The sequence below is a fragment of the Panthera tigris genome, chromosome A1 (genome assembly GCF_018350195.1).
Source record: "Panthera tigris isolate Pti1 chromosome A1, P.tigris_Pti1_mat1.1, whole genome shotgun sequence".
Classification (NCBI taxonomy): domain Eukaryota; kingdom Metazoa; phylum Chordata; class Mammalia; order Carnivora; family Felidae; genus Panthera; species Panthera tigris.
This window is the reverse complement of record NC_056660.1, coordinates 47,793,590-47,817,631: the sequence shown is the minus strand read 5'-3', so window position 1 is coordinate 47,817,631 and position 24,042 is coordinate 47,793,590. Positions and strand designations below refer to the sequence as shown.

Genomic DNA, 24,042 nt, shown 5'->3' with positions numbered 1-24,042 from the left:
GAGTAGAAAATGTACATTATAATTTCTCATGATCTTGATAATGAAAATCTATAATCCTGCTAGATGAGTAATTACCTACAATAAATATTTTATTGGTCTGTGAAATAATAGTTTATTCTGATTGTCCTCAGTATTAAGCAGGCTGCCTAACATACGAGGCATGAGAGCATGAAGGAACTCAAGTATTATTTCAACGTTGCAACTGTGTGAATGATGCTGGCATTTTTATGTCTGGGAAGATATGGAAAGAAATACGTTTAAAAAAAATTTTTTTGAAAGGGGTAGATTAATATTGAAAAACCCAAGTCTAGTATTTAGAGAAGATCTAGAGATTGGGCTGGAGATAGAAATTTGAGAGTTATTATAATATGGATGGCATCTAAGGCCCATAGAGGGGATGATGTCATCAAGGAGGTGAGGGTAGCCACATTGGAGACTCTTTCAAGTAGGGAGTGAGTTGAAAAAAGAAAGAGGAAGGTCATAGGAAGATTATCCCCAGGCCACACCAACATTTGTGGTTCAAAAGAATGAGAAAAGGAGGTTCAAGCAAAGGCAAAAGGAAGAGGGAGAAAGGCAGAAGAATGTCCCTGATGCTGAGCAAAAAAAGCTTTGCAAAGAAAGTGATCAGTTACAGCAGTTGCTACCGAGAGTTTGAGAAGATGAGGACTGAGAATTAACCATTAGATTTGAAAACATGGAAGCCGCTGATGACCAAGAAAAAGATGGTTTCATCTTTGAAGTTAGATTGAATTGGGTTCTAGAAAAAATGGGAAGGAAGTGGATGTAGCTGGAATTAATTATACCTATTTATAATTAATTTATATTTAGATGTACATGTATATCTAAAACTTACACGTGGGGGCGCCTGGGTGGTTCAGTTGGTTAAGCATCCAACTCTTGATTTTGACTCAGGACATGATCTCATGGTTCGTGAGTTTGAGCCCTGCATTGGGCTCTGTGCTGATGGCATGGAGGCTGCTTGGGATTCTGTCTCCTTCTCTCTCTGCCCCTCCCTCACTTGTTCTTTGTATCTTTCTCAAAAATAAAGTAAAAAAAATAAAAAATAAAACTTACACTTGTCATATATAATGTATTTAAATAGCAACACTGATAAGAAATTTTCATAAGCAGCTGAAGGATGATCAGTGGGTAAACCAATATGACTTTCTTGTGAGTACCTGAATGATTAATATTTCATTCAGTGCCAATTTTAGTCTAGGAAAACTAGTATTTTCCCTTTGCATTTACTTACACTATAAAATATTCAGTTGGCCCTAATTAAATGCACAATCTCTCATAAAAGCCCCTAGTACTAATTCACTTTATTAGCATCCTTTAGGGTAGTGTGGAGGGAATATATATGAATTCATAGGATTGGTTCACACGCAATAGCGTAAGTCAAACATAACTGTGTTCAAGTTCCGATTTTGCTGTTGACTAGCTGTGTCACCCTGGCAAGTAACTTAACTCTTCTAAGTCAGTTTTCTCAACGATAAAATGTGGATAATAAGGATATGAGGATAAAATAAATGTGTCTGATGAAATCAGCATGGTGTTTGGCACATAGTTAGGGTTTAGTTAATGGAGTGATTTTGTCTTGGTGTGATTACTGACTTGTTCTTGGATGGGAAATAACTGAAATATTACGAAATTTTCGTGAACAGAAGATAGGTCTTCTAATAAAGAACAGAAAAATTAGATGCCAGAAAGTAAGCCATACCTTAGAAACCACAGTCGTTGGTTCTTAGTACTCTATATGTATTCATTTCTCTTTGTTACTTTCTTGCCTTTAGTGAAGTCAGATAAGCATAGTAGTGAAGACCGCAGGTCCTTACAGCACATTTGTTATCTCAGTCCCCTGGAATCAGTTAGATATTCTAGGTTCATCTTCCAGTCTTTTCCAGTCCAATCAATACTGCTAGTGATAATAGGCAATGTGTGTTCACTGCTTCCTGGACACTACGCGGTGTCCTAAATGCTTTACAACTATTAACTCATTTTAGTCTCACAGTCTTCGGAGGTGGCCATCTTTTCTGCCTCCATTTGTACAGATGAGGGACATGAAGCTCAGAGAGGTTAGGTCGCTTGCCCTAAGAGGACATGACTCTCTTGATAGGTAGTGGAGCTAGAATTCCATCCCAGGCAGGCTGGTTCCACAGTTTGCACTTTTTGTTTGTTTATTTTGAAAGAGACAGAGCTCAAACAGGGGAGGGGCAGACAGAGCAGAGGAATCCCAAACAAGCTCCATGTGCTCGCACAGAGCCAGATGCAGGGCTGGAACCCACAAAACCGCGAGATCATGACCTGAGTCAAAATCAAGACTTAACTGACTGAGCCTCCCAGGTGCCTCCCACAGTTTGTTTTCACATCATCCTAATTTCATTTGGGACTGTAAGATTGGATTTAAGCTGCATAGCTTTTCCCTGGTGGGGAGAGTAAAAAAGTAGATGGTATCTTTCCCCAGCAGTTCATTAGTAATCAGTAATTCATGTTGAGTATTGGATTTCCTATCCTACCTCCAGCCACTAGCCATTCAGGAATGTTCATAAAAACATTGAAAAGCAGAGTGATCATATTCTCTTGATTTACAATAAATATTAGTCATTAAAATACAAAACTTGAGGGTCAGGTTCTTTGCAGCTTATACCCAAAGAAGAAAGAACCATTTTTGTATTAAGATATTTAAAAAGTTCCCACATGCGTAGCAAGGAAGCTAAATTAAGCCCTGAGTTGGGCACAATTATAGACATGCTGTCTGCCTTAGATGAGTAAGTGTATGTAAATAGAACAGTTGCTATACACGGCCTTAATGGTATGGCTTCCCTTTTTTCTATGTAATGTAAATCACCAAATGTGAGCATTTCCATCTGACAGTAACTGTCAGTCTCAGAAGAGCACGTTGTAGGATTCAATACATGTTGCACAACAACCAAAATTGTTCTTTTCTTCAGCATGGTGATTTTTTTCTTCTTTCCATATCCAGCGGTTAGTACTAAGGCCTGAAACCCTTAGTTACAGAACAAAGTGGCTTAGCAGTAATCGAGCCTGTGTGAGGCTAAAAGAAGAATAATGAACATTCCCTGCAAGCTTCCTGCCTAGATGCAGGTGCAGGAATCAGGAGGTCATGAATAATGCATGACATGCAGATGAGGTGGTGGTTTCTCCTACCGGGGTTTTGACTTTGCTACCTTGCCTGGCTGCTATTTGTGGAAAGAAGGGAGGTGGTGGCCAGAAGTGCCACAGTGTAGACTGAGCTCACAAAAACACTGCGTATCCTTTTAAAGAAATAAAATTTGGGGAGTAGCTGAAATGCAAACCTTTTATGGTCTACTTCATCAAATGAAACAAGCTCCAGGTTATCAATTTACTCCCTTTCAGAAAGGAAAAAAAGCTTTCTTGTTTTACTATTTTCATTTAAGAAACTTTGTAATTATTTGTCCATACACACACTGTCATGAAATTCTTTGTAGACCGCTAAACCATGATAGAAATTATCTACTTACAGTATTTGAACTATGGATCAGTGGGATTTTGTTAAAAGATCTAAATACCTAGGGAATATTTTAATTATAAGTTAAACAAGCCCATTTTTTCCCCACTGATATATGAATAAGAAGCTTCAAGAAGAATATACTTCTGTCATGAAAATTCATCTGGTCAGAGGATGTGGAGTGAATTAAAGAATTGTGAGTGTTTGGGCTGTTACTCCTTAGAACTTTATTTAGGCAATAGGACTCTGGCACCCTAGTGGGGATGTGGAGAAGGTTAAGAGGACTTAGGTCAGGGGGGATTTAACTGAGGAGACGTTTTTTGGCTCACAATTCCATTATGATGTTTGTATTTCAAACAGATAGAATGAAAGAAAGAAGAAAGAAGAAAAGAAAAAAAAATGAGTCTTGCTACCTTTTGTATAATTCTTATGCATTTCTGTGGCGTGTTTTTTTCTCTCTCCCCAATTTGGGGTGCCGGAATATGAGCTGGCTTTCATTTCTAGCTGAGTCTGTCATTTCCGCCAGGCCCCAGTTTGGCCAGATGCCAAGACCAACAGGTGATCCTTGTAGCTGCAAAAACAGCAGGAAGTGGGCCGTGCTTGAATGAGACAGTTCACCAGAGGGGCTGTCTGGCCTCTCTCCATCTTTCTGCATAATTAACATCCCCTCCCCCATGCAGAGCAGAAAATCTGTGCTGAGCCGCCCAGCTGCAGCAGCCATTGAGAAGCGCTGTGAGGAAAAGAATGTTAATAAGGGATGTTGGAAGAAATAAGCCTTCCGAGTGCAAAGTGCAGTCTGCCTCTGGATTTACAGGAAGTTTGCATCTGGCCCTTCTCAGGGGCTGGAACAGTACTATCTGTTTGGAAATAATTTTCACGTGCTAAACAGCTATAGAGAACTGGGGTTCTAATGAATCTTGGAGCCGCTGGTTCTGACTTAAAGACCAGCTTAAAATTTCTGTTTGCTCTCTTGCAAATAAGAGAAATGTGTGGGATGTAATGATAACACAAGCCAAAAGACTGCCTAGATCTCACAAATCCTAGTAAAGATAGAACAAAGCAGGAAGTTGGCCAGAGGGAAGCAGGAAGTAGGGCATACTGTGTTGCCAGTGAGTGACCCACAGAGAGGTGGAGTTTCAGCAACTAGCTCCTGATTGGAAGATATCAGCAGTTCTTGGAAATACAAACTTCCAGCAGATGACTCTAACCCTGAAAGCTTGTACAACAATAGTTTTTGCTTCGCCATTATTTAGCTAAAGTTTCGGATTGACTGCCTTCCTCAAAGCCTAGCTGCAGAGCATGACACCTAGAAAGCTTTTCTCCTGGAAGTAACTGCTCACCCTTCCTTCCTCCCCCATTCTCAGATTCTGTTTCTGGACATTTGGATGAAGTTACTTTGGTGGAAGGAAAAAAAAAAAAAAAAACCTTTTCTTTTATCTTCTCAGGTTCTAGGTCTGCGGACCTGGAGATTAAACTGACAAAAGACCAACTGACTAAATACACACACATACAAACTGACAAAAGACAGATTGGTGAGAAGGGGAAAAAACCTGTTTATACACATAACATGCATGCATGCAGGAATACTCTGTGAGGAGTAACTCAAAGGGGTTAAAATTTGGATCTTATATACCATTTAACAAAGAGTGAAAAACTGTGAAGTGATGAGTCAAAAGAAAAGGTGGGGTCTGAAGTTCTAGTCGGGTAGATGGTAGGAAGGTAACTAGGAAACAGATGGGGGAAACTCATGGCAAATAAGGATTGTTGACTGAGCCACATCTCAGTACCATCACAGGTGAAGAGTTGTGTGTTGCACTTCACGGTATTAGAGGTGGGGCGGGACCCCTTTACAAATGAAAATTTCCTTTACTAAAGGGAAATTTATGTCCTTATTTTTAGGCATATAAAGGGAGAGTATAGACCTCCTCCTGTGTCTGCTGTTTCTTGTCTCCAACTCAAAATAATCCTTCTGCCAAAGTAGCGTATTTGGGGGGTAGCATATTCTGACCTCCTTCATTATCTTGCTTCTTAGGGTTTGAATTCTACTAGTTGACTCAGGGAATGTGCACTTAGAGTCCCCCTGATATCCCTTGTGGGAGGACGTAGCAGACGGGACTCATTGAAGGCAAACATGAGACCTTGCATTACTTTTACCCACTTCCGAACCTGGCAAAGATTAGCTAGTCAGTAACTTTTTTGTTGGACCGAATGAATCTGTCATTCAACTAAAACTGGTGGTTCTGCATTTGGGGGGTCTTCTCAGTGAACCTTGTGGCAAGTCGTTATTATGTCAAAAGCGCTACAAGAGGAAAGAGAGACTGCTGGTGTGAATGCCTAGGAATGAACTGCATTCGTTTACTAAGAGGAGATTATGGGGCATTTTGCAATAAGCATACCTACAAGAGATCATTTATAAATAAGATCTTTTTTTTCTTTTGTTCATTTGTAATCAGGGATGTGCTTTTTTAATGACTGGATTATTCTCATCTGCCTACAGAGTACATCCGTCCCCAGTATCAAGGGTCCGGGGAAATCGAATGAATAATCAGAAGTTTGCTTGGTGAGTATATATCTAAGTTATGAAAATTGGCGAGTCTTATAGGAAGTTTCAATAGGGCTCTGTTAAAACGGAAGAGAATTTTTTCCGCTTCTCTGTAAAGAATACATTTCTGCCAACTGAACCAGAGTCTCCTTTTCCTTTGGAAAGTTCTAAATAAAAGCGATAAAGTTCCTTCTCAGCCAAAACTCACCAAAACCGGAGTGCAACATTTTTCTCCTAACAGATATGGTATATTTTCTAGGATTATGAACTGTTACATTTTTAAAGAATGTTTCCCTTTTTTGGAAGATATTGGAAGCTTTTTAGTGATGTATAGGCAACAACTCAGATTTTTCTCAGCTACCAACTTTCAGTTCTTATAAAGATTTTCATAGTAAGTTCATCTATTATATTAATTTTGATGATTGCTATTTAGATTATTTTTTCCCTGATCTTAGACATAAATATCTAGGGATTTTTTTTTTAAATTTAGGGCGTATGAAGACCTTTTTGTCTTCTTTGTCTTTCTTTTCTCTTTCTCTCTCTCTCTCTTTTTTTTTTTTTTTTTTTTTTTGGCTTAAAAGAATATACTCTTAAAAGAATTTATATTCTTAAAAGAATTTATTCTCTCAAAGTTCCAGAGGTCAGAAATCCAAAAGGAGTCTAATGGGGCTAAGTCAAGGTGTCAGGTGGGTTGATTCCTTTTGGAGGCTTTAGGGGACAATCCATTCCTGGTGTTTTCTGTCATCCAGAGACCATTCTCATTCCTTGACTTATGGCCCCACATCACATGGCTTTCTCCACCTGCTTCCCATGCCACCACATTGTCTCCTTCCTTTCTGTAGTCAAATCTCTTTGTGCCTTCCTTTTACAAAGACACTTGTGATTGCTTCTCACGCCCACCTAGATAGCCTAGAATAATCTTCCTATCTCAAGATCCTTAATCACTTGCACAGAATTCACTCTTCCATGGACAGTAACATTCATGAGGTCCAGGGATTAAGACATGGATCGAAGATCTTCTTTCACTGAATAGTTCTTGAAAAAAATAAAAATAAATGGAACTTAGAGGAAATGACCTAAAAAGTTATTTCAGTCACAAAACTTCAATTACTAATTCTTTAAAGAAGTAATTTAAAGTGTTTCACAAACGTTTCATGTGAAACAAAAAATTAATGTACTTTGTTTACATGACTCCATTCCACAAAATTAACCTTTCTACACATTGTGTAGCTTCAAAAAAGGAAAGAAAAGGAAAATAAAAAATTGATCCGTGTACTGTATTCCTTCAAAAGTCTGTGGAAATTCACAGATCTCCACTTTTACTTCATTGGATTGTGCTTAGAATGGGATTGTGATTAAAAACTTTTTTCTAAGTATGGGAAGATGATTACCAAAGATTGAGCTTCCAAATTAATTTTGTTCCTAAGTCAGGATTATTTTTAGACACAAAATAATGATTCTTTGAATTTGAATAGTGCGTAATCAGCTCACCTCCCTTCCCCCATTAAATCTAATTAACCCTCACAATAGCCTGGTGATGTTGTTAAATATTGTGCTTTTCTTTTTCATGGAGGGGGAAATAAGAGCACAGGGAACATGCTGTCTAAAAGCTGGGGCATCCTCATGGTCTCTCTCAGTCACTAAAGCATACTGTCCCCTGTCAAACCTGGAAAGCTGAGAGAATAATGATGCCGATGCCCATTACATAAAAGGAAAGGGAGAGAGCACGTTCTTTCTTGACCGCACAGAACTGATACTCCTTCTCAGTACAAGGCATACTGTACTAAAGGAACTTTACAACATACAGAGAGTACGAGATGCTCCAGTGAGCAATGTGAGCTAATGGGTAGAGTACAACATGGATAGTTACCACATCGACGTTCTAACAACTGATTTCTCAGTGGCTAAGTGGCGATCACTGAGTAAATAGCAAATAGTCTTTCCTTCACTCGTCCTTTCTGAACTATTGGAGTAATGGTAATTCGTTCCTACATAATTCATAGCACGTTATTTGGTGAGTAAATTTAAACCACTTTTATCTCCAGAGAAGTAATCCATGAAAAACAAAAAGGATTTTTACTACTAGCCTTGAGAAAATTCAACTTTTATTTATTCAGCAGCATTTATTTACAGTCCCTGGCACTATGAAAAGCACTAGATTAGAAAGATAAATAAAACCTGGTTTCTGTCCTCAAGGAGCTCACTCTCTTGCAGGTGAGGGGTGTGTGTGTGTGTGTGTGTGTGTGTGTGTGTGTGTGTGTGTGACATATATATGATAGATCGAGAATTAGTAGGAAAAGCAGAGGGTTGAGTTACTGCTTTCATATATATTGAAATTCATATACAAGGACCTGGAGATGTTTCTAAATTAACTATTGTAGGAGCATACGTGGATTTAAAATATGTGCTTTATTTGGTCACGAGTTAGTTAAAATCCCCATTATATATAGTACCTTGAATTTTCCTTAAGTAAATGCTGTGAGGCTGGTAGATGGAAATAAATCACCTAGTTAGGAAGAAGCCCAGTGAATCACCCAGTGTCTACATCTAGTTGAGTGATAAACGCTTCCTATTTCTTTGTGAAAGATTGGCTCTGGAAATTCAGAAAGTTAAAATACTCACGCTAGCAATGGAGATAAAGGGAAAGTGACTGTTGATCTTCCCCAAATAGAAGTTTGGGACACTTAATAGAATTATGAGGTATATGCAACACTAGCTTGGCTCTGGCTTGAGTTAGATCTGCAAACACCGTATGTGAGTGATGTTGGGTGATGTTGTGAAGTTGGATTAGCAAATGCTCCAATCAGTTAAAAAATATTGTTCATTAGAAAAGCAATTAAGCCTCACTAAAACATGAAAAGGCTTGAACTTATAAGCTATGCACAGGAAATGCATGACAATTGGTACGTTGTAAATGCCAGCGGCTGTGGTTGAGCTATGAAACCAGTGTTTATTATTGAGTGAAGATGGTTTAAAATTTTAAGTAGTGTTTTCCTTTGCATAATGTTAGTATGTGAGGACGCATCCACTGACCTCATTCCTGTGGCAGCATTTCTTCTCTCTGGAACTGAAGAAATGTGTGGAAAGAAAAGAACGTCTGTTCAAGGCAAACAAACCTGCTGGAATGGAAAGAGGATGTGGTAACAAATGTAGGTATCCAGGGAGGAGATGAAAGCACCAGAATGTAAGGGGTGCAATGACAGATGTTAGGATGGAGCCAGGTTTGCTGTAGCTGTCTGCTGACCTCCAGGGATTAAAGAGTGATGGCAGTAAGAACTTCATGACAGGTATGTTCGCACCCCAGTGAAGAACATGAGATCAGTGTACAACTCATTTAATATTCACTTAATCAAAGGTAGCAGTCCAACCAGACATAAACTCTGTCCATCAGAACGGCTCTCCCCTCGCTGCAACTCCACTATAGGAATATTTGTGGATTCGAGGATTGATGAAGCATTTGAGGTTCAGCATGTGAATTTCATTCTGTATTTCATGTGCATATCCCTTCTCTTTCCCTCTTTCCTTCCTCATTGACACTAAGTAGAGGTAATCATACCTTCCTTTGTCCAGTAACTATGAAAACCTTTTTTAGGGCGTTTGCTACTCTCTTGCATGGAATAATGCCAGGAAAAAAAATATTTTGCTCCACTGCGGGGAAAGGAGGCAAGCTTTGTTAAGAGAATTCATTGTGCAGAGAGACTTGTTCTTTACAGATTTTGGGGGGGTAAAGGTGGTATATTCTGATATCAAATGCACAGAGTGGCTGTTTCCATGTCATCTTCCAGTTGTTTTATACTCAGAGATATGATAGAGATCTGGAATCTGTGTTTGGTGTGTATGTGTAGGTTGGAACAGGACAGGGAGGGGTTTGGTGGGGAATATCTCTGAGCTGAACACCGGAGTTGATATACAGCTCCAGAAATTCCCAGGATCAGCTTGAGTAGCCCAAAGGAATATGTATGGATACATGCTCATTTTTATCTTTTTACCCTTTCTTCCCTCCTCTTCACTTCACCCTCTATCCTGCTGCATTCCTGAAATTATAGGGGACTTGGGTATATATCGTTCTTTGGTGATTGTTGTAATGGTAGTTATGCTTGGTACCCAAACATCCATCCAGGGCTCTTAATGTAAGAGTAGCTGTGAGCATTACATAATAGAGATTTTATGGGCTATTTATATAATGACAGAAAATAAAGTATTAACAGGAATTATCATCAGTATAATAGAAGTAATTTGCTCTAACCAGTTGGATGCTGTCACCACCCGTCTCAATTATGGTTTATTTCTTACCAACGTGTCTGAGATGTTATGTAGCTGTATACACAAAGAAGTCCCAGTTTTAATAGTGTATGCAAATTATGACACATTCTGAGTGTGAATCACATTTCACATTTGGATATGAGAAAGTTCTGTGTCACAAATTCTTGTGGAGAGCAGAAAGAACCTTTTCACACTGCGATGCTTTATTATTGGCTGTATAGTGCTACAATGAGCTCAAATATTTAAATGCCTACAGTTGCAAATGTTAGATGTGATTCCACAGAATCTTCCTGAAGGCTATAACTAGTATGTATCTTTTTCATAAAAGTAAGAGCACTTCTTATTTAAACCTTTTGCCTTAATCGTTAGTGGAAGACACTGAAGTTGTTGATACTGGAAACCTCTCAGAAAGCTGACGCAGAAACCTCTCAGAAAGCTCCCCTTTAGGGAGGGACAGAGCATTTCCAAATATAGTAGTTATCAGTTTCAGAGCTGAAGGAAACGTAAGCAAGTTTATTTCAGCTTCTCACTTTCCACATGTAGAAATGGAGGCCCAAAGACAGCAAGGTAACATGTCAGACGTGGGCATAAACCCAGGTCTCTTCAAACCTGTCCAGTCGTCTTTCTGCTACATAGCAGTTGCTACCTATGGGTACAGCAAGAGAAATGCTAATGATTAAGTAAGATAGATAGCTAATTCATCACTAATTAATAAGCAGGAAGCTTTCGGGAAGTTCCCATGATGTTGGTATGATGCCTGGAGAGAAGGGGGACATTGGAGAGGCCCTCATGAAGACAGTGCTGCCCACTCTATGTGGCAGTTACTTTGCCAAAGTGTTTACGCAGCATCTCGTGGATCCTTGCATGCTAATTATTTATAGATAATATTGATTATGTTACATTAATTACTAGAGCATTCCACTGTTTTGCTTCTTGACTGACAGAGCAAAGATTGTGGTAATATGTATGGACATGAATATGTGTAAATTTTAGTTCCCAGAATGCCTTCCTGGCCTCGTGGGTTTTTTAATCCATACATGTTGGCAAATAACTGACAGCAGGTTGCCTGTAGATTTAATTTGGAAGCATACTCTCTCCAGTGTTTGATAACAGATTCGGAAAATGGGCCATAGTTCATGTAATTGTGAACCAGTTTGCAAGTTCTCTGTATTCATACTGAATTGCCATGAAAAGAGTGCCTCCAGGGTGTTGCTACATTTTAATTCCCTCCAAATTCACATCTTTTTGTATTTCATAATCCAGTCTCAGCTATTAAGTTCTTTAATTACTTCTACCCCCTCATCATAGCTTGGTGACGATTATGTATACTTCAAACCTGTGTACCATCTTTCAGATTGACCTTATTAAAGACCTTTGTCTAATTTTCCTGAATTCTCCATTACCCAGAATTTCAACAAAAAACCTCACGATAAAAGTGTTTCACATTCCTGTCAGTATCAGCTGAGTTTTGTCTCTCATATTGCTTCAGTCACAGTAAAGATGGTTTGGGAAAAAAAATTAAAGAAGGTTATTTTCTGCAATTATTTCCTTAATTATAGAAGAGTTTGGCTAGAAGATCATGCTGGGCCACAAAGGTCACCACTTCGGAGACATTTTTCTATTTAAAGTCCATGGGCATTTTGTTTTTACCACCGTGCTGCTCAGAAGCACATGAGTGTCTTACTGAAAACCTGATAGAAGACCCTGTAGGGCCTGTCATTATACTCTTTGTGGATTCTAGCATCTTCTCAGCTAGGTGTGACCCTATCATGTAATAAAACGTCTCCATTCTATTAACTAATTTTTTTTAATTTTTTTTAAAGATTTCTTTTAAGTCATCTCTACTCCAACATGGGGCTTGAACTCATGACTCTGAGATCAAGAATCACATGCTCTTCCAACTTAGCCAGCCAGGTGCTCTTACTAATTAATTTTAGCATGGCCAAGAGATATTACTTCAGTATTCAAATGGACTTGTTTGGAAAATGCAAAATTTGTGGAGTCTGAACAACTACTTCTAAATAGCACATGGGTCACAGAAGAAAGCTCAAGGGAAATTTAAAAATATTAAGTCAATGAAAGTAAGAGCACAACTTACCAAAATTTGTGAAATGCATCAAAAGCAATGTTTAAAAGGGAATTTATAGCATCAAGGTATCTATTAGAAAAGAAGAAAGATCTGAAATCGATAATCTAGGCTTCCATATTCGGAAACCAGAGGAAACTAAATCCAAAGTAAACAAAAAATAAATAAATAAATAAATAAATAAATAAATAAATAAATAAATAAAGGTTGTAATTCTGGGATTGATAACATTTTCCATGTAATTACTTTTTTAGGTTGGTTTTATATACTTAAGGATATTTAAAATTATGCAATCTGAAATCATGAGTTACTTTGGGAAAGCTACTTAAACCATAGCTTTTAAAGAGTTTTAAATTGCACAGTGTGCATTATTCTCTATCGCATTCTCCTCCCTGTTAAACTTGTTCTTGTGTAGAACTTTAAAATAATGGTTGCATGGTAAGGAAACATGAGGAATAGGGAACGTAGGGAGTCGTTAATGAATAATGCAGAATAAAGCCATCCCAGTATGAAAAAACTATGCATCTCTGAAAGTACCAGCACAAGGCATGTTATAATTAATACATAAAATTAAAATGAACACTTTTTTTTAAGGTTTATTTAATTTATTTTGAGAGACAATGAACAAGCAGGGGAGGAACAGAGAGAGAGAATCCCAAGCAGGCTCCGTGCTGTCAGTGCAGAGCCCCACACAGGGCTTGGTCCCACAAACGGGTAAGATCACAGCCTGAGCGGAAATCAAGAGTTGGACTCAAGCGACTGAGCCACCCAGGTGCCCCAAAAGGTCTTTTCTTCGTTTTAACTTTAAAATTGCTAATTCACTGCCCGTGTATATACAGAGAAATCACCGTATCTTAGAGATGCATTTGTTTTTAGTCCCTCCATAGTATTTTCCAGTGAATATATTTGGAATGAAAAATTGATTAATCATAGTTGTCTTCTAAATATATATTTGAAAGATAAAATGACTAATATTGGGTCCCAATCAAAAATCCTAATGTGTTTCCTTGAGTATGCTGGAAATACTACTGAGGCTAATATATCATAAGGGGATTTCTTTGTGAGAATGCAGGATGTGTCCATAGTTTTATTCTGATTTTCATTTATCATGCAAATTTGCAAAGTCATCTTTCTAGCCATGGAGATTTCTTCGTCTACATGTGGACAGTGAACTAGCAATTTTGTTTAATTAAGTATATTCTCACTTTACTTTAATTTTTCTCAACGACCACTAAATTTTCATAAAGTTTCCTGGTAATTTCCTTAAAACTAGCTATTTATTACATTTCTTTCTTAGTACAGCACTAGGTTTTGTAAGGTAGGATCAGTATCTTAATTAATATATTTCTTTTAATCAGTTTCAAGAGAGCAGTAGATGGTATGTGACATATTTATCCCAAAATTAAAACCTACCAGTATCACAAAGGCTTTTAGTCACAGCTGCTCCATATAAGCCCACAGCTGAGAAGTAGCTGGAGGGCCCCAGACGCTGCTGGAACCAGCTGTCTGCTTGTAACCATTTGCCTCTGCTGCACCTTCATTCGGTTGAATCTCCTTTATCAGGTGAGGTTCTTTTGTCAGAAGCAGTGGAAGCTGACGGAGTCTGGCCAACTTGAGCAAAAGGTAATTTTGTAGACAAGGACATGAGGTGGGTTACGAAGTCAAAGGAGAAACAGCAGAGCTGGGCCTCAGGAAACACAGGAAGCAGGACAGCACCTGGGGTCTCGGAGCAGGATGTAATAAGCAGGTGCAGGCTTAGAGTGACTTAGCTCCAGCTCCTTGATGTCACCTCCTCAAAACCACAACAGAGTGAGGCAGAGTCTGATCGGCCTCAGGCTGGCTCAGGTGCCCAGGCCTTGGCCGGGGGAAGAAGAGGGCCTTGGTTACCAACTCCATCATGATTCGGTGAACTAGAAGCTGCCGTTAAAGGCACTTAATGAGCGTTAAATGTTATGACTTGGCACCCAGCTCTTCTTAGGTTTTGGACCATGAAGATGATCCACAATTAGTCACTAAAAGCAGTGGCTTGTTTTAGGTCTTATTGGCGATTATTGAACTGGGCGAATCATAACAATGTTCAGTCAAACTAGACTCCATTTACCTTAAAACTTTTAATTTTTTATTCTAATCCCCCCAAACCATCTATTTCCTCAGAAAGCCTACTTTGAATCCCATATATAAAAAAGGTAGTGTTTAAAACCAAACACACATAGTCACTGTGTTAAGATACAGAGAATAGAGGAACCCCCTGTGAAAGGAGGAAAGCTTACATCTACAGCTTGGGTTCTGGTATAAATTTGTCACTCAGCCTAAATTAGTCTTTATACTTTTTCCACTTAAACATTTCTTTTTTTTTCTTTCTTAATTTTTAAAGTTTATTTACGTGTTTTGAGAGACACAGAGACAGCATGAGTGGGGGCGGGGCAGAGAGAATCGGAGAGTGAGAGAGAGAGAGAGGGAATGAGAATGAATCCCAGTCAGGCTCCTCACTGTCAGCGCAGAGCTCCATGTGGGGCCCGAACTCACGAAGCCGTGAGGTCATGACCTGAGCTGAAACTGAGAGTCAGATGCTTAACCGACTGAGCCACCGAGGCACCCCTGCACTCAGTATTTCTAATTAAGTGAATGAATGAATGGTATCTGACCCAAACTTTTCAGATTAGGTCTTGGGAAGAGTGCAAAAGAAGTAATACTCGTTAGTATCACCTTGGATGAAAGTGTTTCGTAAACCCTAGGTATTAGCGCACAGTCCGCTGTCAACTTTACATAAAAGGAATCTTTCCTACCACCTGGGTGATTCTCTGACACACCCAGCATTTGTTCTACCCTCAAAGAAAGCTGTAGTTGAACTCAGCTCTCTTTAGTCCCTCTTAAACTGTAACCATTGAGAATCCTAGGGTGTCTGAGTTGCCCAGTCAGTTAAGCATCCAGCTCTTGATTTTGGCTCAGGCCGTGATCCCAAGGTTGTGGGATTGAGTCCCACATTGGCTCTGTACTGAGCATGGAACCTGCTTAAGATTCTCTATCTCCCTCTGCCCCTCTCCTGCTTGCACATGTGCACACACACGTGTGCTCTCTCTCAAAAAAAAAAAAAAAAAAAAAAAAAAAAAAAGATTTTACAACCCTGAGCAGGTAAATATATGTGGGTAGGACTGTGGTTCAATGCATTAGGTAAATATGTACTCCAGAAAGCCCACATACTACATCTAAGCAGAAATGGTAGCTTTTTAGGATAAAGATGGAGCTTCGGTTTCTGGGAAGGCCAAATAAACAGAAAGGTAATTCTCTGTATGTTACCAATTTTGTGTGATCATTGAATCTTCTCCTCATCCTGTGATATATTTGGAATGCCCTCATAAATGGACGACTCAGGTTACATCCTTCAGAAAAGCAGTTATTTAAAAATCACCCATAAAATTAAATTAGCATTATTATAAAATTGAAATCTGTCCAGTTCCATCAATTTTCTCATTCCTCTACTCATTGCCTTTTTTCCTCAGAGGACCGTAAAGAAAAACATTGCTTTCCTTAGAGTTTGCGGTTGATAGATATGGAGAAAGAAAATCGCTTTCTATTATTTTTTCACTTTAGACCTGAATTATTTTGTACTCTTTGAAGAACCCTGTAGCTTAACGGCAAGAATGGACTGATTTCTTGCAGGGAAAGTAGCTTACAGTAATCTTCCCCAAAGTTTACAGGCTGTGAAGTATTTATTTGGGAAAGGGAAGGAAGTGTGGAATTACAGTGGAGGTAGGAAACAAAGGCCAAAGGCGACCACGTTGAGAACAGCAGGAGGTTGCTGCCACCTAGAGGTAGGAGTTGATAAATTCTGAGCCTGCTGTAAACACTCAAAAGGACCTGAGGTAGGCGTTGATGTAATAGTATCATAAAACTGAAATGCAGCCAGTGTGTTCAGTCTCTACATCTAAATGGGACTGGGCTCATTCTGTCTCCTCCCCTGTTGGTAGTGTGCCAATATTTCCTATGAAATACTGCGGACCCTCGTGGGTTTTTCTACTTTTGTGGACAGTAACCTTGTTTTCGATCATAAAAACTTATGTTAAATCATCAGAAGTCCTCCTCCCATACAATAAAAGCTCAATTATTTGAAGGTCACGATTACCCTGGCTAATAGATAATGTGTTTCCCATAACCCACACCCCATCTCTTTCATATACTACACCAGGAGTATACATTCCCTCTGAAATGTGTGGCTGATGCTCTCCTGTCTCTCAGGGAAGCGCGGGTAGGAGAGACACTTTTGAGAGGAGAGCGGAGAGTCCCTGGGATACCATTCAGAGGAAGGGAGCCTGAGACTTAACCCTAAGTTAAGCTAAAACCTAAAACTGTCACAGCACCAGCCTCAAGAATAATATGCCGTTTGGTTCCTTTTCATCTTGGTTATATTAGGAACTGACTGTACATAGCAATGCCATTTTTTTTTTCATTGTATTGTGAAGACATTTTTACCAGAAAAGCACCCCTCATAAAGAAGCCTCCACAGCCACAAATGTTGTGCTGCCGCATTTGGCTTGTGATTCTCTTTTGAGGACTGTCATAGTGCACAGCCCCAGGGGGCACTACTCACATGGTCGTCTGTGTGAAGGGTGCCTTCTATAGGACTAAAGAAACACAAAACCAGGAGCGCCTGGGTGGCTCAGTTGGTTAAGCGGCCGACTTCGGCTCAGGTCATGATCTCGCGGTCCGTGAGTCTGAGCCCCACGTCGGGCTCTGTGCTGACAGCTCAGAGCCTGGAGCCTGTTTCAGATTCTGTGTCTCCCTCTCTCTGACCCTCCCCCGTTCATGCTCTGTCTCTCTCTGTCTCAAAAATAAATAAACGTTAAATAAAAAAAAAAAAAAAGAAACACAAAACTGGCTTGGAAAGGTGAGAAAATATGAAGAGAACGTGTGTGAGTTTACACGTCTGCCCCTCTCTCCGTTCCTGAATAGGAGACTTGATTGAATGTGGTTGATGATTGTGATGATGGTTTTCAGGGGGGAAAGGGCTTCAAAAAATACCAGAACATATTGGCAATACCTTCTAGAAAATGATGATGGCAATCAGTGCTCCTTGTTTATTTTAAATCCTACTGCTGCCTTAGAACACATTAACTGAATCTGTTCTTTCTCTTAGCCTGTATTTGATTTTCAGTTGCAATTTAAATATTTACATTATCTGTCATTTTTACAAACCTGAACACTTTTGAAATTGCCAGAAAATTTTTTTTAACTCAACAGCATCATCACTTTTCCAGAATATGTGTGCTCATTCATCGGTTCCCTCATTCCATAAAATTACGGCACCCACAATGATCTGGCCACTTGTCGGCACTCTGGGGATGGTGTATTTAAAAAGACAAACAGGTCCTCTGCTTTCCCAGAGCTCAGCGTCTGGTACGGTGAGGCAGACAACTAACAAACGTTTGGTAGCGATGAGTACACCGATGAAAAGTGTAACCAGGATATGAGTGGAGATGACTGGAATGCCATCCGACAGGCTTGGGCACAAAGAAGCCTCTTGAAAGGAGTTGACACAGAAGCTGGGAGCTGGATGGGAAGGAGCCAGCTGCGTGAGGATCTGGGGGAAATTATTCCAGGTGCTAGAAACAAGGGCCCAGGGATGGGAACAAAACTGGAGCATTCGAGGAACATTAAAAAGTGAGTAGGGGGTGGGTGTAACAAGATAAGGTCGGAGAGGTTGGCTGGACAGAAGCACACAGTCTACAGTCTGTGGGTGTCACAGGAGCCGCGGAAGGAGAATGAAATGATCAGGTACATATTTTTAAGGCTCACTCTGGCCGCTCTGTTGGAGAAAGGATTAGAAGAGCAGAAGCAGGGGAATGAGGAAAGGGGCTAGACCAGTGGTTGAGGAGAAAGAGGATGATGGTTTAGGGTGGTGTCGGTGGAGAAGTGGTGTCAGTGGCACCTGGTTTTTGTCTGAACAAGTTGTGGTTATTGCCAAGAGCATAGAGGAGAAGGCAAGTCTATAGATACAGATTGGGCAGCACTGGCATATAAATGGTATTGACCGACGGTGTGTGTGCATCTATCTTTGATGGCGAGGGACAGAAAAGGTTTTGAGATGAAGAAAATGTGGAGGTAAAAATTTTTGGCAAAATACAGGCCGGTGGCTCTAAAGTACAGTGCTTGAGCCACAGATACCCACAGGTAAGTCAGACAGAAGCTGTAGTAGCACCCGTAAGACATGTGTCCTCGTGGTGCAAACAGTTCACTTTTAGTCCATTTTTTTGCCCCACCTCTGCATGTGTCAACTGCCCATCGTAAAATGACACCTGCACCATTATTTTTCCAGCCCAGGGCTGCTTGTAGACATCCAGCCCCAGCTAAACAAATAGGTCTTAAATACAGGAAGGCATCTTTTTGCCAAACACCAAGTCCCCTGACTTCTGAAGACCAGCACTGGAGAAGAGTCTATTTGTTCATATTTTCCAAGCCCAGTCTTCTTCCTACTTCCCATCCAAACCGGAAGCCTGAGATTAACCCTTACTCTGTCAAAACCAGCATCCATTTGATTACCCAATCCAGCATCCTTCCACCTAAATATCTCTTGGCAGTGTTGGCTCTTCATTCCACATGCCCTCATCATCTCTTGCCTGAAATACTAACCTACACTCCTGACTGGTCTCTTTGGATTCAGACTCCTTCAGCTCCCACCCATATCCGATCTTTGCCATGCCTGCAGAGATGCCTGTAAAATGCAAAGGGCATTGCTCCTCTCTTTATAGTTCTGCCAGACCTGGCCATTGTTTACAAGTCCAAAGCCCTTAGCACAGCTCATGAGACCCTTTGCAAGACGACTCTGCTACTGCTGTCCCACCTCCACGGACCCCGCGTTCCAGCCACGCCGAATGTATGTTTTCCAAAGTACACTGTTCACTAAGAAAACCATTCTGAAAGACTCAGCTTAAGAATGCTCTCCAGTGCAAAATCTTCCCTACAATCCCCATTCTATCAGCCTCTTCTTCCTCTCTGATCATACACCACCGTATGAACCAAATTTTCACCTTCATCATGATTTATGGTCATCATTCTTTTTGGCCTGTGCCTGTGAATCAGCACAGTACAGCACACGTCACATTGGGCTAGGGCACATATACTGATCGATGAAATGAATCCTCTTTCGACATCCCCATCTTGTTGTGGTGGGAAAACTGAGGCCCGGTTTTCGGCTTCATTTGCACAGCGAATTTAACCTATAGGATCAGAACTTTGATCTCTGGACTTTGGTGGTTTCCCCTTTTTCATGGCTGTTTCCCACCCCTTATTCAGTATTTTAAGACGAGTAGAAATATTCAGATTCCGAGGACAATAAGAATTTTTTTCATGTTAGCAACATCTTTAAACATTGGCTACATCATTTCTACCCTTTCTCTGCTTCTAACTATTATATTTGACAAAATGTTTAAAGGATAATGGTAGAACACTGACCTGAATTTCCGAGATTTGGGACCTGTTCTGTCGCTCTCTAATTATGTGATCTGGGGCAAGATTGAGTCCCTCATGCCTGTTCTTGTCTATATATTTCACAAGAATGATATGAAAATAAATGGAGGAGATTATGTAGGAAAGTTCTTTATGCTCTACAAGGCAAGATGTTACAAAATGCCTCAGTGGTATTATTTTCACTCTTCACTTTCTTCTTAAATGTAGCCTCCTTTACCGATGCTTTAAAAATGTATATTTGATGGCTTTCCTTTTCTCTTATTTCCACAAACCATATAGTATTCTATGGGATTAGGGTTCCAATTCTTACCTCCACCTGACTTTTCCATGTATGCCCTTCCCTCTGATCCACTTGATTCTGAATTTAATTATCAGGCTACATTAACACCCTGTCTCTTTGCTTTCTTGCTGCCTAGCAGTTCTTCATGGCTGAGTGAAAAGAGCTTGATTAATAAAAGCTTGCCCTTTTATATTTCCTTGTAATTAGTCCTATAAAAAAGGGTCACCTCCTGGATGGGCTTTGTGTGGGCAATTTTGTTTTAATTCTTTGTCCTTTGGATGTGCTAATTCGATGGTTTTTTTTGGTTCTTGTGTGTGTATTGATGGATTTGAAAACCAGTCTTCTAGTTTTTATCACCATGCCTTCCAAGACACAAGTACCCACAAACATCACAACTCTGGAAATAAGATTTGGAACAAAATTTAAATGCGGGTCTGTGGTTTGACAGCATTAAGGCATATGACATTCTCAGATGAACAGAGAATAAATATCTTTTTCTCTTTAATCTGTTGGTTGACTCAACGGGTACGGAATTTTAAGTGGTACTGTGCAAAGTGTCAATCCATGTTGGTGTAAAAAGTTAAATCATTTACTTTCTAAGCACTAAGGAGCTGGACCTCACCACGAGCATAGCAGCCATGGGCCCATGGGCCCAAAGCACACATTGGAAAGCACCTCCTGATGAAAATAAGGGAAGATCATTTACTTTATAGGAAATGTCCATCAAAGCAGATCTAGTGGTGTAATTGGCCACAGAGGGAGATGTGGCCTCTGAAGTACTCAATGTAGATTTCTGTTCTCCAGTAATTTTTTAAGGCCTTTAAAACTGACCCGGGGTGAATAAGTATTAAAAAACAGAAGTCTGAGGAACTCCGTGGAAAAGCAGAAGCTTTGGGATCAGGGGATGCTAGTTCAAATTCTGTCTGCTACATTTATTGGCTCAGTTTGGCTTAAGGGAATCATCAAACTCCTCATCACCATTTTCCTCTGAGGTACAATACAACAAAAATATCTCTTTCTCAAAACTCAGCAGATTGAAATTTAAATGTGTTAATTCAGGTTAAAGGTCTGGACGGGAAAGGATCATGTATGTCAGCCATTATTTTTATTAAAATGCCAACTCTCTAATTAGCCATGTCCTCAAGGACAATCATCCAAGTGTCATTTGTGTCTGACTTTGCCTCGTGTGGGCTCTGTGCCACCTGATGACAGAGGGAACCAGATATGGAATTAGAAAGGGGCGCTGAAATCAATAATTTGCTCCTAGGCATGCCTGGTTATATTGCTGGTAAATAATTCATCCTCTGGTGGGAGAGGGAGGTCTCCAAAGTGATTCTCCACAAACTCCTCATTTTTAGTACTTCTCTCCAAAGGGAAACACTGAAGTCTGATTTCCTCAGGAAATGGACAGTGTACTTTGGTAGAGTCACCTTTCAAGATATTTTACATTTTGAAGCTTTTTATAGTTCCATGCAGTTGCATGCATATTGTTTCGTTTATTCCTCATAACCATCCTTGGAGAAGTCCTGAAACATACTATTATCTTAATCTTTAAAATGAAGAGAGGCAGAATAGAGATTAAAGAATCTGCCTGCTTATTTTCATATGTCAGTTACCCCATAGTAACTCTGTAACCTTAAGCAAATTATTTAATATCTCTGTGCCTTGATTTCCTAATCTATAAAATAAGGCTTGCTATTAATACCTGTCCCCTGGCTACTGGCAGGATTAAATGTGGTAATACATATAAAGCTCTAAGGACAGTGTTTAGCAGACTCAAGAAATGTTGACTATTATTATTTGAAGGAGATAGCAAAACTAGTTTATGTAAGGACAGAGCTTATATATAGCTAACGTCTCATTAACATCTAGAAAATATTTTACAGATAACGAAATTGTGACTTAGATTAACAAAATTCCCCAGTATGATATGCTCAGCTGACCTTGATACCTCTACCGCATCCCTTCTGCTCACGCCTCTTCCTTTACCTACCTTTTCCAGGTTCATGTTCTTCAAAGTTCCATTTCATCTTACATAATCTCCTTTAATGAAAACATCCTTCTCCACAATGTAAGCCTCCCCGCCCTGGTTTTTGCATTGATCACTTCCTCTTCTGGGTCCCCATCAAGCAATTCTGTCACAACCCTTGAGAGTGTGTGTGTGTGTGTGTGTGTGTGTGTGTGTGTGTGTGTGTGCACGCGCGCGCAGTAGGTTCTGAATCCTCAGTACCTTGCAAAAGGCCTGGCCCATACATAGTAGGCACTCAAGAAATGTGTGAAGAAGGAAGACTAAAAGGGATGGGACATAGTTTTAAACTGAAGTGCTCAAATTCTTGTGGAATATTTTCTGGAATGTTCTGGAATATTTTAAGAGTTTTTCCAAATTTGCTCAATTAAAATAATCTGTATTTGGAAGTCTGACATATTTTGAGCACCTACTCTGGGCCAAGCACTATACTGAGACTGGGAGTATCAAGGTACCCCAGAGGGGCTTCTGTCTTTAGATGAAGAGTTCAAACTCGGGAATGAATTAGCAGTGAAGTTGCTGCTGTGTGTTGTTGGTCTTTTTTAGAGACTGTCACCTCTTTGTCACAGGTAGGGCTCTCTGTGCCTCACCAGTTTAACATTTAGATATTGCCTCATGTGTTGGCCTTCAGAGTTAACATCACTGGCGATAATGGAATTCATGAGTAGAAGTTATTTACATTTTCACTTTTCATTTATAAGTCTTAAAAAATTGTGTCTGTCTCTATTACTTTTACCCCTTCAGTCCTAGTGTGGTTTACCATGTATATAAGTTGAAAAATAACTGAACTAATGGAATCCCTTCATCATTTGCCCATGTGCATATACACACTTTTAATTGTGGTCATGCAGTGTTTTTGTTTGTTGTTTTCATCTGTGGATCGTTACCAACCTGATGCTACTCCACTGTGAAGTGTCACTAGGGTGCGTATTTCTCTTTGGGTTTAGAGACCCATTTTGAAGGTGTCAGACATTCAACAACAACCTTTTACGCGGTATAGGCAGCATGTACTATGTGCTTAGTAGGATATTGCTTTCCTTGAAATATAGAAATGATGCATCATTTATCACAGGACCACTCGTGTTTTCCCCTGTTGTTGATTCAGTTGTGTAGTGATATGCCCTTGACTTGTGTGCTTTCAAACTGTTGGGTATCTTGAAAATAGCAGTAAGTGAAATCAGAATCACGGTGTTGTTCCTGCTCGTCATTGTCTGAAGCAGTGCCTTGTGCTTGCAAGTTGGTGCTTATCGATGCACCTGGACCCTGTGATTCTAGAAATTCTAGATGTGCAGCACAATAGCAAGTGTTGGCAAAGAAGCATTTTCTTTTTGTCTTTGCACTTGGGAATTTGACTTAGTATATGAAATATAGTAATTTTCACACATGCTTTCACAAACTATGAAACCAGTCATTGTCACAATCTGGGTTTAATATAATAATTGCATTTAATCATTTAATATTGATAAATGTGAGTGATTGTAGTTATATTGGTTAGAGTATATCCTCCAGCCTTCATTCCAGCTGGCCTAAATATCACATGATGTAGTACACTGGAGGAGGAAAGCCAGAACCTACTGCATGGCTGTTGGCAGAGCCCCATTCATGGTGAGCTCTTTTATAACTGCTTGATTCCTTACTCACAACTGGGTAGGAGTAGGGTCACCTGTTTCCTACAAGAAACATATCATTTAAATGAATGTGCATTTGCAATATGCATTGTCTATTCCCTTATGTCCCCAGGGGTCAAAGAGCACATGTACAAAAATAATCCCATATTGTAGTTGATTTATGATAATGAGCGATGTTTTTAAAATGAATACAAATGCATTAACCCCAACATCTCTTAGGGAATAAATGAATAAGTTGTTTCTTCTAATCCATAAGTAATTGC

The 24,042-nt window shown here is 39.7% G+C and overlaps 1 protein-coding gene across 9 annotated transcripts in view; it reads left to right on the top strand.

The window, feature by feature from the left end:
- Positions 1 to 24,042, top strand: part of KLF12 (Kruppel like factor 12) — a 1,146,238-nt gene that overhangs the window by 1,075,607 nt on the left and 46,589 nt on the right. For all 9 annotated transcript variants that reach the window (XM_042978247.1, XM_042978214.1, XM_015543647.2 and 6 more), the window contains one exon: positions 5,988 to 6,050. In XM_042978247.1, coding sequence (XP_042834181.1) covers positions 5,988 to 6,050 — 63 coding nt within the window. The remainder of the gene's footprint in view (positions 1 to 5,987; positions 6,051 to 24,042) is intronic.